General features: G+C 37.5%; 1 protein-coding gene across 3 annotated transcripts in view; it reads left to right on the top strand.

Annotated features, from left to right (window-relative positions):
- Prkd1 (protein kinase D1) overlaps positions 1-14,705 on the top strand; it is a 316,195-nt gene that overhangs the window by 239,089 nt on the left and 62,401 nt on the right. For all 3 annotated transcript variants that reach the window (XM_052185895.1, XM_052185897.1, XM_052185898.1), the window contains 2 exons: positions 13,818-14,028; positions 14,168-14,245. In XM_052185895.1, coding sequence (XP_052041855.1) covers positions 13,818-14,028; positions 14,168-14,245 — 289 coding nt within the window. The remainder of the gene's footprint in view (positions 1-13,817; positions 14,029-14,167; positions 14,246-14,705) is intronic.

Here is a 14,705-nt window from a genome sequence, read left to right on the forward strand (position 1 = left end):
TACAGTAAAATAACATGGTGGAGCTCCCTGTGGGGTAGCCTGATCTTCCTCGATAGAACTCATGTAGAAGGTGTCTACATAAATGATATATATTCTGTATAAAAACTTTAAGCAGGGCAAGTATAAATGCAAGCAGAATTCTAGGAAGCCTCTTTGGAAAGGGTGTCTTGCATCCCCTGTACATACTTTCTTAGGATTTAGGAAGAACTGGATCTTGACTAAAGACTCCGCATGCCATGTTCATCCCTCTGGTTATAGGCCGTGGCCTCTGGAAAGTTCCCTAAAACCCAACAGTAGGTAGTTGCTCTCTTTCTCCTTCATCACTGAACATCTTGCCAAGTCTGGCCAGGTTAATACCGCTTTCATTCCTAACCACTTGTAACTACTGAGTTCTTAGTTAAAACAAAGGACCCTTCTGCTCTATTGTTAGAGCTATGTGTCATGGTATTCTCATACTCAGGAAAATATGAAAACATTGGTGTGAAAGTAATTACACTAAGGGAAGAAAATAGTGGTATGTTAGAATTTGAAACTTTGTAAGTTTTAAATATTTGTGTTTTCAGGGGCAGGGCGGTGGCTCTGCTGATAAAGGCATTTGTCTCCAAGCCTGCAAACTGTGTTCAAATTCTACAACCCACCTAGTAGAAGTATCAGCTCCTACTAATGGTTCTCTGACCTCCACTCAGGTGATATGACATGTGTGCACCATACAAGTATACAGCACACACACACACACACATAAGTACACCATTACCCTATATTTAACTTGTTTACCCAGAAGTATGCTTCACTAAACATAGTTTTCTAATATGAAGTTACTTTAACTTAAGTAATTCCATTTTCCTCCTTTCACAGGAAAAATGTTTCTTTTTCAAGATTTATAAAATACAAGATAAGGCAATGTGCAGAACTCATCAAGTAGAGTGTCAGTTTCTCTAAATAGCCCAACTTATGATAATAATCTATTTCTCTGTTTTCTTAACCATTCACTAGAAATACCACCACCATCATTTAGGTGATAACTTTAGAACTTAGCTCTTGAGTGAATTGGGAGATATAGGTGGAAGAATAGGCCTGGCTTAAAAATTTCATCTTGCCCTCTTACATTGTTTTGGAAGGGTAGCATGCACATGCATGCAGAGACATACACAGACACACAGATACATACAATGCACACACAAACACACACACATGGTGTGCACTGGCACTACAGCGTGGCATTAAGTAACACAGGCTTGGACTTTGTGAAATGCTGCAAATGTAGCTTTATGGTTGATTCTCAGAAGAAACCTCTAGTCTTTGAATTCTCAGGCGATCTTTATACTTCCCCAACTTCTTCTTGGTATCAACAATAAGCCAGTCCAGGCCTCTGGCTATTCAAGTAGAGTCAAATATTCAATTATGGGAATACATGTCACTAATATGATTGTCCTTAATTTTGCTTAGATAGTTTTCTCCTCATAACTTTATATATGTTGACTCTGCCTGGCATTTTAAGTTTCAGAGCAGCAGTTACAACTGTGCATTTATGATCTTTCTCACTGGAAATGTCCCCTCCCACATTTTATAGATTTAGAGTGCATTGCATTAAGTTTGCATTGCTGTATTTTTTTTTTTAAGGGTAAGCCTACTTATATTATGTTTCACTTTGGTACCAAGCCTTGTAACGTGTTGGTAACTGACTTCAAAGAACAGGGCCTGCAATCTGCCAAAATGCTTCAACAGTCCCAATGCTTTCTCCTAGGGCTCTTTCCCCCTCCCCTTCTGTTTACTCAAAAGCTTGAGGCAGTATAAAGTAAATGTAACTTCCAGGCCTACTTTAGCACTCAGCCGATCCAGATCTCCTTGTATTTTTCAGAGGGTGTTCCGTGTGTCATTACTTTGAAAGCTTTCATAAATTGCCGCAAACATTAAGAAATGAATTCTCCACTGTAAAACACAGCATCCGTCACCACTAAGCAGGGGGTGCACTTTTTTCCTGCCCTATAATAACCCTTTTAACGGTTATGAAAAGGTTTTGATCAGCTTTTATTTATACTGTGTATTTAGGACATCCAACTGAGAATTCAAACTCGATTATCTGGCACATTTGGCATGAAGTTCAAAGGACATAGAGTCAGAATACAATTAAAAAGCTGTGAGACTCAGCAAACATCCTCCCTTCGACACAGCGTGTATGTTCCTATGTGAACTTCATCCCTCAACGCTTCATATTTACCTATAAAGACAGCTCTGTACTCCCTACGTGAAGGCTAATGTTTGGGGAAAGATGGCTGTTTCATCTTTCTTCACAAATATCCAACTCTCTGAGTTGCCAGTATGTATTCTAGCACCAATTGCAGGTGGGGGTTAGTCATTGACAAAGAACTGTAAAACTGTGTGTCAGTGTACAAGCATGGAAACTTCTGTGTAGTCTCAAGATTGGAAAGGTTCTGTTTTCCTAGACAGATTTGTACTTGTTGATGGTGTCAAAAAATCGGCAAGATTCAATTTGTGGTCTACACATAGTGTTTCTTTCAGGAAAACTCCTTTCTGAAGCATCTCTCACTTGCACTGTGAGTGTTGCTTACTCCTGAATGAACCTTCCCTTACTGGCACGTATCCTGAGTGAAGCAGGATTCCACAAGAGTATAATTTGGAGAAAGACAAGGTAGATAGGGCCCTTCCCTCACAGAGCTTTTATTCTGGGGACAGTTTAAAAACAATGAACAGGTAGACCAGTTATTCCAAGACTTGGATAATGACTCAGCAGGAGACAGAATGTTTTAACACAGAAGGCATGGATAAGTGGTAAGGGAGCTAGCTCTTCTAGAAGATAGTGAGTAAACGGTAAACGAATGAGGAAGAACTCTTTATATTGATGAGAAAGGTAAGAAAAGAGAAAGGTAACAGAGACAGTTATGCTGGGTACAGAATGCTTAACCAAGAGATAACTGCTTGGGCACAGATTTGGCTTTTTCCTCGTCTTTATATATCCAGTAGCATCTTCAGGTTAGTATACTCCTGGTAGCTGTTGGTAACTAGGACAGGCCCAACTTAAGGCCAATGGGGGAAACTTGAACTATTTTGTATAGTTTTCTGGAATGTCAGTACATCTTTGGACTTCTGGAATCAAGTATGAATTCATACAGTTGGGTCATTATTAAAACTGTCCAAGTAAAGCAATACCTGGATTGGACAGTAGGCAGGCAGCTGATGGCTCCTACATACAAAACCTGCTGATTCAACTTATTAGTGTGTCCAAGAAAATACCTATTACTCAGACGTGTTCAGCTGAACACAGCAAATTAAAGGAAATACATCATGGAGGTCAAAGTTAAGGCTTCACAGTTTTCCCACAGCAAATGAATTCTGAGATGAAGGGCAGTTGTTCATTTTCATCGTGTCCTATGCCTTCTGTATTCATTTATATGATGGCAATAAAATACAATTGCCATGACATATTAGCATAAATCTCAGGAATTTGGGAAAAGGTGGGTATCGAGAAAGAGCAATTATCTCAAATAAGACTGCATGAGATCATAGTTACACTTAAAGCTGTCTTGAGTGGACTACTTCTAACCTCCTGTGATTGAATTTTCTCTCCGATATGACAGGGATGATGGAGATGATGATGGAGATGATGATAGAAGTGGTTACAAAGTTTCACATATTTATCTATATCTTACAAAAACTTCTCTTTCTTCTTTTCTTTTCTTCCTTCCTTCCTTCTCTTTTCTTTTTCTTATAAATTATCACCTTGTTCAAAGTCCTGAGCAGGCCATATTTCTTCTCCATAGAGGTGATTGGCACATTGGCTCACGTTCTTCCCCTTCCCAATCTTTCACTGCACTTTTCTTTCTATGTTATCAACATCTAGACTGACTTGCTTTATAATTTGTATACCTGGGCTTCCTGTTTACCTAGTATAACTTAAAAGAGAGCTGCAGAGATAGATCACCTGTTAAAGTCACTAAATGTTCTTGCAAGGACTCCAGTTGAATCCTCAACAGCCACGTGGTGATTCACAACAATGTGTAACTTCAGTTCTAAGTGGTTCAATATTCTCTTGTGGTCTCCTATGATCTCTGTGGGCACCTGTATTCATGCATGCTTGCATACATACATACATGCACATGATAAACTTACAGTCAAGCAGGCTTGCAATCATATACATTTTTAAAACAAAATAAGTTTAAAAATTATATGCAATAAGGAAGGAAGGAAGGAAGGAAGGAAGGAAGGAAGGAAGGAAGGAAGGAAGGAAGGAAGGAAGGAAGGAAGGAAAGAAATAAGGAAGGGGCAGTATTTAAGCAGTGGCCTTTCTTATGTACAGATACTCTTGTCTCCTGTTTACTGCAATCTCCATCATCCCCTATTGCATCTTTGGCATGCAGGACCTTATTACTAATCGCCTGTGAGTATTTAATCTTGTTCCTTTCTTTTTCTAGAGCAGAGGCCTGCACAGAATCAACTATGAATTTATCCAGTTTGGTGTAGTTTTATAGTCATTATTAAAACTGGAAATCCAACCTTGTTTAGATTCTACCTGCAGAAAGCATATGCTGGAAGCTATTTTTCTAAACCTTTACATGTTTGTGGTATCTGTTTTGTTGGCGGATTGTTCTTTTCCTCATGGAAATGGTTTGTGTTACATTGCCCGTGTTGTGCTGGAGAGAAGGCTCAGCAGTTAAGAAGACCTGGGTTCAGTTTCCAGAGCCCACAGCTCACAACTATCCATAATTCCAGAGCCAAAAGTTTTGCTACCCTCTTCTGGTCTCCTGGACACTGTATATAATTGATGCACTAATACACATGTAGACAAAACATCCATAAACATAAAATTAAAATATCAAAATTTAGTTTTTAATTTCTGATGTCACATTAATGTGAGACTTGGCATAGACATAAGTTATGTCACTGTAATAAGAAAGTGAATATGTTAAAGACACTCTTTGTCTAATATTAAATAAGATATTAAAGCCTGTATTTGAGGATCTCTTGAGGTATCTCACCCATTGTTCTTATGCACGCCCTTCTTGAAACCATATTTTTATTTGTACAAGAAATGTGTATTGTTTTCCTGATACTTGTTTTTTATTAAAAACATTTTTCATAAATTATATGCTGATCCCAGTTTCCCCTTGTCCAACTTCTCAAAAATCCAGTCTATCTCCCCACCCTTCCAACTTCACCTCCCCGCCCTTCCAACTCCATTTATTCTTTCTTGGTCATTTTTGAAAACAAACAGGCAAGAAAAAAATCTAATAAGCAAACAGAGTAGAATTAGAAAAAAAACACACAATGAGCACGTGCACACATGCGGACACATATTTGGAGTGCTGTTTTTGTTTTTGTTTTTAAGAGCAGAATAACATCTCATTGAGTAAATGAGTAAATCTACCACATTTTCATTGTCCATTCATCTGGTGATGGTCATTCTGGCTGTTTCCAAGTTCTGGCCATTATTAATAGAGCAGAAATGAATATAAATGAACAAGTATCTGTGTAATAAAATGTAAAGACCTTAGGGTATGTGCCCAGCACAGGTATCACTGTATCTTGAAGTAAATCTATTCTCAGATTCTTGTGGAACCATCGCACTGATTTCCATGGTGGCTTGGGGCAGTTTATATTCAGACCAGCAATAGCTCATACTCTTGCCAGCATGAGCTGTCATCTTGTTTCATGGATACTGGCCATTGTGATGGTGTAAGATGAACTCTCAAGGAAGTTATGATTCACATCTCCCTGATAGCTAAGGATATTGAACATTTCTTTTTTAATTTACATGCTAAGTGTTGCCCTCCTAGCCCCCTTCCAGAGTTCTTCCCCCAGCCCTCTTCTCCTTTGCCTCTGAGAGGGTACCTCCCCTCAGGCATCCATCCACCCTGGGATATCAAATCTCTATAGAATTAGCACCTCCTCTCTCACTGAGAACAGGAAAGACAGTACTCTGCTACATTTGTGCCTGGGGCCTCAGACCAGCCCACATATGCTCTAATCTCTGGGAGCTCCCATGGGTCAAGGTTAGTTGACACTGTTGACTTCCTATGGGGTTGCCATGCTCTTCAGTGTCCCCCATCCTTCCCCTAACTCTTCCATTGGGGTCCCTGACCTCTCTCCAGTGCTTGGCTCCGAGTATCTGCATCTCTCTCAGTCATCAGCTGGTAGAGCATCTCAGAGTTCTTTAAGTGTTTCCCAGCCATCTGTGGTTCACCTTCTGAAAACTTTCATTAGCTGTGTTCACTAATTTTTGATTGGGTTATTTATCTTCTGGATATTGTTTTGTTTTGTTAGTTTTTAGTTCTTTCTACATATTAGATATGAACATCATTGCTTCTTTACTACTGTAGAAGACAAATATAATGAAGAGTCTTACCTTTCCTTGGGGACTTCGTGTTTATTGGGACAGATTCATAAAGAAATTTCTACATTGTGTGCCATTCTCCATTTTTCTTTTTTTTTTTTTTTTTTTTTTTTTGTCTTTTTTTTTTATTTGATATAATTTATTTACATTTCAAATGATTTCCCCTTTTCTAGCCCCCCCCCACTCCCCGAAAGTCCCGTAAGCCCCCTTCTCTTCCCCTGTCCTCCCTCCCACCCCTTCCCAGTTCCCCGTTCTGGTTTTGCCAAATACTGTTTCACTGAGTCTTTCCAGAACCAGGGACCACTCCTGCTTTCTTCTTGTATCTCATTTGATGTGTGGATTATGTTTTGGGTATTCCAGTTTTCTAGGTTAATAACCACTTATTAGTGAGTGCATACCATGATTCACCTTTTGAGTCTGGGTTACCTCACTTAGTATGATGTTCTCTAGCTCCATCCATTCTCCATTTTTCTATTTCTCTTTAACTTGAAGGTTTTCTCCAAGTCTAGGCACAACTGGCTATATGGATTAAATATTATTTAATAAGCAAAAGTTGGCTTGAGTATTACTGGGTTTTGTTTGAATCATGTTTTTCTGTAAGATTTATCTCTCAGAAAGGCTTGTGTTTCATGTTTACATGGTTAGCAATGAACAAACCACAAGGAGAGGGAACATTTCCACCCTGCTTTCCAGGGAACTAATGGAGATTGCATTTCAAAGTGAATATGCCGTTTGGAGGAAATGCTTGAATTATGTTCAATATTTAAAGACGCACTGGCACCTGAAGTTCCATGATGTAATCAGAACATTACTTACTGGGGTGGTGCCAAACTTACTAAGGCATTAATGTAGAGTATTGAGTTAAAAGCAAATCCTAATCCTTCCTCATAAAAGCAGGGTATGCTGTCTTTCTAAGAAGGCTGCCAATGCAGAGTCTTCTATACAAGGTAGTCATTTCATGCAAAATAAAGTTAGTGAGAGTTTTATTTCAAAAAGCTGAACTTTTTTAAAAAATAAAACCTCTATAATATTACATGTATTTAGTCCTTATTTCTGGATTTAAAATTAAGTTTCCATCATTGTTCTGTTCTGATATGTTCTCCCCATACACTGAGAATGAAAATAGTACTTTGTGTAAGCACTTCTTTGTCTAGTTTGCCAAATCAAATAATTGCATGCATCTACCCCAAACCTTATTGCATGAGCATAGTGATTCTGATATAAATTTGACACCTGGAATTTCATTCATAGAATCTAGGACTAATATAAAATGTAATTTTTTGTAGTGCATTCTTCTGCATGTGCTTCTGGTAATTATAGAGAACGTAATTTAAATCAGTTCTTGAAATTTGGGCCAGGTTTTGCTCTGAACATATTAATGAAATAGAATAAAAAAATCATTTAGCTGTTTTGTTCTCAAAGCCTTTCAACATTTCTCCTTTCTATGAAAAAAAAAATCCAGTGCAGAATGTCCAGGTTTACCAAACACCTGAAGCCAAACTAGGCGGGAAGCAACAGTGCAAATCCACCAGCTGAATAAACTCAGAAAACACCCTCCTTTCTGTTGTTGGATATGCAAGGATTTGCTCTGTGTAAGAGTTATGTTGGGGAAAAATGTAATGTGAGAATCTAGAGTAGTGCAATATATCAAATTCATTACAATTAAATGTGCTAGTGATAAAAGCAATTGAAGCAATTTAAGGAATAAAGGAGATGGTGTTCTGTATCTACATTAGTTGCAAAATAGTTACCTCAGCATCGGGCTCTCGCTTATTGGCTTCATATAGAAGCTACCTCAAGGACCTTAAAATTAGCAAATGTCACAACTTTTGAAATTTTTCAGGTTTTCCTTTGTTTGTTTGTTTTTGTTAAAATAGAATCTTACCAGTTAGCCCAAACCTGGAACTTGGCAATCCCACCACCTCAGATTTGTAATGGAGGAATATTTTATATGCCTTAAGCAACCATACCTTGTTTAAAGTTTTGATTTCAGGGATCTGTTCCTGTGATCATCAATGTTTTGAACAGGAATTACTGCTGGGAAATCTGAGATCCACAAAGTGTGTGTGCCTTGCTCCACGAGCTCCCAAGTTTTGATCTGTTTCTGTTGTGTAGTTTACATTAGTAAAGCCCTCCTTCTGCAATTGAAAAGTAGACCAAGGCTGTATGAGCTCTTAGGACATCAACTGGTAGTAACCCTGTCTTCTTTTTTTAATGGACTCATAATTTCCTTCTGACAGCTCACAGTCTATGTATATATGGTTCCAAAAACAGAATAAAGCACTGTAAACCAACTTTCAGAAAAATGCTCTATTCTTTTTTTTCCTAAGGTACCAGTCATCTGATAAAATTGAAAAGGCAAAACCCCTACCATCATTATATCAATTTCTACATCAGGCATCATGTATATGCATTCTATTTCAAGACTCTGAAACTTGCTTTTTCATTTAGAAATATAGACCCTATTGCATATTGTTAATTATATTTGTGACTGAAAAAAGATAAGAATAGATGCATCTTGATTTTAAAATTTCAGGTGACATGACTATCCACTTTCTTACAACTATAAGGTGGGGCTCTGACAGTAACGTCTGTGGCTTGGCTGCTCCTGCCCTGTTGTGCCACGTGGCCCTGTGATCCCACCACTGCAGAACAGTCTTTGGGCCAGAGCGGCAGCCTGTCTCTGTTCTCAAAATGTATAGTTTTTCATTCAAAAATTTTAAGTGAGTCTGTTTTCAAAGTAATAAATTGTAGGATTTCTTAAGAACAATCCATGTTCCTGCAGTTATGAGGATAAAATCGATGTGGGTGAGTTGGGCACACCTGTTTTTCAGATTCCTTCTTGTTCTTTCCTGTGAGGAGAACCTTTGCTATTGGGATAACTTTGTGTCAAAACACAACTCAGAATTAGAAATCCTAAATTAAGGATAGTAAACAGAGTGTGATTGGTCAGAATTTTATAGAATTTTCCAAATTTGAGAACATTTAAGGTCTGCTAAGAATGTAAGGACATTAGCTAATCTCTTAATCTGTTCTTTAACTCTCCAACTATGCAAAAAATATTACTGTTATTATATTGGAGTCATGAAACTTGCCCAGTGACTACAGTCACTAAACATGCTGAACAGGGATCTAATACTGCAGAATTAATTATTCTTCAATAGTATTCAAGACATTGCCTTAATATATTTGTGATTCTTATTTCATAAGTTGTTGGCCTATCTTTATTAGCGTCATAAAAGCCTGTACAAAGAATTTGCAGAGTAGTTAACCTTTATTGTTTTATGTTTTGATTTTGCTTTAATTTTTTTTCATATAGTGCATTTTTAATATTCTTTTTGAGCTAAGTCCACCAAACTGTGGGCCACATCTTTTTGATTTTTAATAGCTGTCTCTATTTTACTAGTGGTTATAGGTCTGTTTACATTCTATACTTCATCTTTATTTAACTTTGGTAAGCTGTGTATATGAAGAAATTAATGCATTTCTGTTAGGTTTTTCAGTTTAGTAGAATATAGATTTTTAAAGTATGTCCTCATGACTCTGAGTTTCCTCAGATTTTTATTGCAATGTTTCCCTTTTGGCCTCTAATTTTAATAATATAGAATTTTCTCTCTGCTCTTTAAAATTATTTTTTCCTCTCTACTCTTTTAAAATATAATTTCTTCTTGTTTTTAGGAGTTTCAGGTGTGTTGTTAAGTGACTAATAAGAGATTTCTTTTATCTTTCTTTTTAAGTGTAAGCATTGAATGCTCCAACAGTGCCTTTTAGAACTACTTTCATTTTGTCATAGATTTTGGTATGCTGTATTTTCATTTTGATTTAATTTTAAAAAGTTTTTCATTCCCTTGATTTTTCTTGACCCAATTTTGATTCAGTAGTGAGTTATTCAGCTTCCTGTTCTATTTCTTGATATCCTGCTTCAAACTATTGTTGTCAGATTAAGTACATTTTGTGTTCTCTCTCTTTCCTTCTCTCCCTCTCCCTCTCTCTCTGTGTGTGTGTGTGTGTGTGTGTGTGTGTGTGTGTGTGTGTGTGTGTGAAGAGTTGTTTGTGTCTTAGTATGTGGTCAATTTGGGAGAATGTCTCTTGAGCTGCTGAGAAGAAAGTATATTCTTTAGTGTCTGTGCAGATGACTGTTAGGCACATGTGACTTATGATAAAACTCCATTGTTTCTGTGTTTAGTTTTTGTTTGGATGAAACTCTATTGGTAAAAGTTGGATATTAACGTTACCCACTATCACTATGTGGTTATCAATATTTAATTTTTAGCTGTAGTAATTTTTCTTTTATGAACTTGGGTGATCTTTTGTTTGATACCTAAATGCTTAGAAATGTAATGCCCTCTTAGTCTGCTTCATTTTTAGTGACAGTCTAGTAGCATTTCCTATATCTTCTGATTAGTTTTGTATTGATATTTTTTATTAGGTATTAAAATAACTACGCCTACCTCCTTCTTGGGTCCATTCATGGCTTCTCTCTTTTCACTCTGAAGTGATTACTATCCTTTTGGTAAGGGATGTTTTGTTGCTCCCCCAGAAAGATTAATCTTGTTTTATAAGTCAATCTGTTAGTCCATGTCTTTTTATTGGAGGAATTAAGGCCCTTTTTATTGAGAATAGTCATGGGAAGTGTTTCCTGATTCCTGTTATTTTGTTATTATTGTATGGGAGACCCCTGTCCCCTTTTCAGTAACTGTTCTGGCATTATTTACCCTCTTGTGTCCTGTTCTCCTGGTGTAGTTAGCCTTAAATTCAGACTGAGGTTTTACTTCTGGTGCTTTCTGTAGAGATAGATTGATGGACAGAAATTGCTTCAGATTCTTTTGTCATGAGATATTTTCCTCGCTTTGTCAATTGTGATTGATAGTTTTAGTGTTTCTAGTAGCCTGGGCTGGTGTCTATGGTCTCTTAGAAGTTGTAATATGTTTGTCCAGGATTTTGGGGGGGATTTCATGTCTACTCAGAAGCCAGGCATTTCTTCTAATGAGCTTGCATTTATATGTGACCTGATGTTTTTCCCTTGCAGCTTTTAATGTGCTTGGTTTCTTCTGTACATTTAGTGTTTTGATTGCTCTATATTGTGGAGTTTTCTTTCCTTGGCCTGTACATTTGTTCATCTGAGTGCCTATTGTACCTTGATGGAATCTCTTTCCTTAAATTAGAGAAATTTCTTCTATTATTTTCTTAAAAGTTTCTTCTGTATCCCTATATGTCATAGATTTGGTCTTTTTGTAGTATCCTACATTTTCTGGATGTAATAGTCCTATGGTCTTTTTTTTAATGTTTAATTTTTTTTTTGACTGAGAATTTCTTCTACCTGTTCCTCAAGATCTAAAATTCGTTCTTCCATGTCTTATACTTTGTGGGTGAGGCTTATCTCTGAGGTTTACTTTGATATCCTGTGTTTCATTTCCCAATTTATTTCAGTTTGCGTTTTCTACTTTCATGTCTTGAATTATTTTCATTATTTTATTTCAACTGTTTGTGTTCGTGCAGTCTTTATCATTCACTCATATCCTCTTTAAGGTCCTTGAACACATTCCTAATGACTATTTTGAAGTCCTTGTCTTGTGCTTCAGCTAAATTGCTTTCCTCGGGCCTCAGCCACCCGGGTTGCTTGCTGGCTTCTAGAAGAAGCATTTGTCATGGTTATTTATGTGTTTGTGTTTTTTACTAGTGTTTAAGAGTCTGGATATACAATGTTGGAAATTTTTGTGTAAATATCTTGTCTTTGTTGGATGGATCCTCCATTCTTTGTTGCTTTTGCCCACAATGTGTCCTAATCAAGGGTGGTGGCTGTTGGCTTTCCAAGTCATAGTCATGTGTGGCAGCTGTGTGGTTTCTAGCAGAGGGCCACTCTGCATGTGGGTACTCACAGAAGAGAGGCGATGGGCCAGACAGAAAGACTGAATGGGGCTACCAGGAGGAGTAAGTGGGACTCAGGGTCTGCATCAGGAGACCCTAGGGGGTTAGGGTACTCTAGGAGGGGGTCCTTAAGCATACAAACTCCAGCAAGACTCAGTGGAAGTCTGATCAGATGAGAACTAAGAAAGGAAGGAGGACAAAAGTCCCAGCTGAGTCCCAGCTGAGTGTGGCCACACTGGGTCCTTGATAGAGATTCTATCGGTCAGTGGGGCAGAGATAGCCTAGAATGCAAGGCCCTTTCTACACCATCAGGATGTGTTTATATTCCTATCATTGAATTTTAATTATGAATATGGGCAGAGACATAACATTCCAAGCAGAATGGCACATTTCATTTTGCTGCAGCTGGTGGTGTGTCTACACATTCATTTCCCCACTGAGGAATAAGGGGCATTGGATTTTAGTTAGCTAGAGACTAAAATGGATGGATATTTTATGCAAGTGGGATTTAATTTTTAACTTGTTGATAGTTGTTCCAATTTTCAAATTAGCATGGCAAGATAAAAAGACAGGATTCTTACAGCAAATAAGTACAATATTTTGTCTCCAGTCTTTGTTAGCATTTAACATGAAAGAATTATTTAAAGTGTGTGAGTGTTGGGGTTTGAACTTCTCATAACCAGGATTGTCTTTTAAGGCAGTTAACACTTATTCATGTAAGGTAGAAGTTTAACTAATTAGCTATACAATTACAATGGCTACTAACATGTAATTCTGTTCATCTTTTATTCCAAATAAATGTATTCAAATATTCCCAAGTACATAGTTATGAAATTGTTCAAAGGCATTGAAGTAATATTTCATTTCAGTTAATGCAGTTTTAAAATCTATGTACTAGGTTTATTAAATAGTTCCCAGATGATAGACAGTACAGCATGGCCGTGTTATTATTACCCCAAATACCCGTCTTTATGTTCCTCATGAAGCCCATTAGTTGCTATAATTCTTAATTCTAAAAAGGGTTACCTCACTTTAGCCCTTTCCCTTTTGATATAATTATTTAAAGAGAAATTATTTAAAATCACATTAATTTTTTCCCTCAAGGAAACCCAAAGAAACTGAAAGTGTCTTTCAGAGCGAGTACTGCCTAAAGATTGAATTTCTCTCTTCCTCTGTGAAGCAATGGCACCTCTATCCATGTGAATATGGTGATGTAGAAAATTCCCATAGGAAGAAAGAAGTGGGCTTAAGGAACATTTTTTGTTTTCTTTCAGTTTTGTATTTCTATGTTAAAAGTAATTGTAATTAACACTTTAAAGTAAAGAGAAAAAGAAAAGAAGAGAAATGGTTTCAAAGTCCTAGAAATCAGGTTCATATATTTAGGTCTCCAGTCTCATGGTTCTGATTAGACAGAGTAACTCAAACATGAGAGAAGTGGGAGTTAACTACATTAATCAATGGAAATCTACTCTCAGATTGCCTTGTATTGGTGATCAAATCACTGAATTCAGCAGAAAAAAAAAACATGAAACTTAAAAATAGAATTAAATCAAGTTCAAGTGTATGACAGCTTATCACCCTTTATGGTTTCTCAAAACAGCAAAAGTCTCCATCGGAGTCATTTATCAGTCGTGAGAAGAGGTCAAATTCCCAGTCGTACGTTGGACGGCCGATTCAGCTTGACAAGCTCCTAATGTCTAAGGTGAAGGTGCCACACACCTTTGTCATCCACTCCTACACACGGCCCACAGTCTGCCAGTTCTGCAAGAAGCTACTCAAGGGTCTCTTCCGACAAGGCTTGCAATGCAAAGGTGAGGGCCACTTGCGACCAGATACTTGCCACCTGCCATGCTAATCCTTAAATGAAACGAAGTTGCTGTATTTTCATGTTGCTACATTTTCTCTAATGAATTTATGCTTTTTGTTTCATGTTAAAATCATCATGATTAGACTGCAGATTCAACTGTCACAAACGCTGTGCACCAAAAGTACCAAACAACTGCTTGGGTGAAGTGACCATCAATGGAGGTAGGGGATAATTCATAGCCATATTTTGTGTTGCATGCCAATCACAGAAGGTGGTAGTTATGACTTATCAGGGTTTTTTTCTTTTTTTTATTTTTACTTACATTGCAAATGATTTCCCCTTTTCTGGGTCCCCACTCCCCGCAAGTCCCATAAACCCTCTTCCGTCCCCCTGTTCTTCCATCCACCCCTTCCCTTTTCCCTGTTCTGGAATTCCCCTATACTCTTGCACTGAGTCTTTCCAGAACCAGGGCCCACTCCTCCATTCTTTTTGGACATCCTTTAATTTGTGGATTATGTCCTGGGTATTCAAAGTTTCTAGGCTAATATCCACTTATCAGTGAGTGCATACCATGATTGATCTTTTGAGACTGGGTTACCTCACTTAGTATGATGTTCTCCAGCTCCATCCATTTGTCTAAGAATTTCATGAATTCATTGTTTCTAATGGCTGAATAGTACT

This window comes from Apodemus sylvaticus, chromosome 6, assembly GCF_947179515.1.
Source record: "Apodemus sylvaticus chromosome 6, mApoSyl1.1, whole genome shotgun sequence".
Lineage (NCBI taxonomy): Eukaryota > Metazoa > Chordata > Mammalia > Rodentia > Muridae > Apodemus > Apodemus sylvaticus.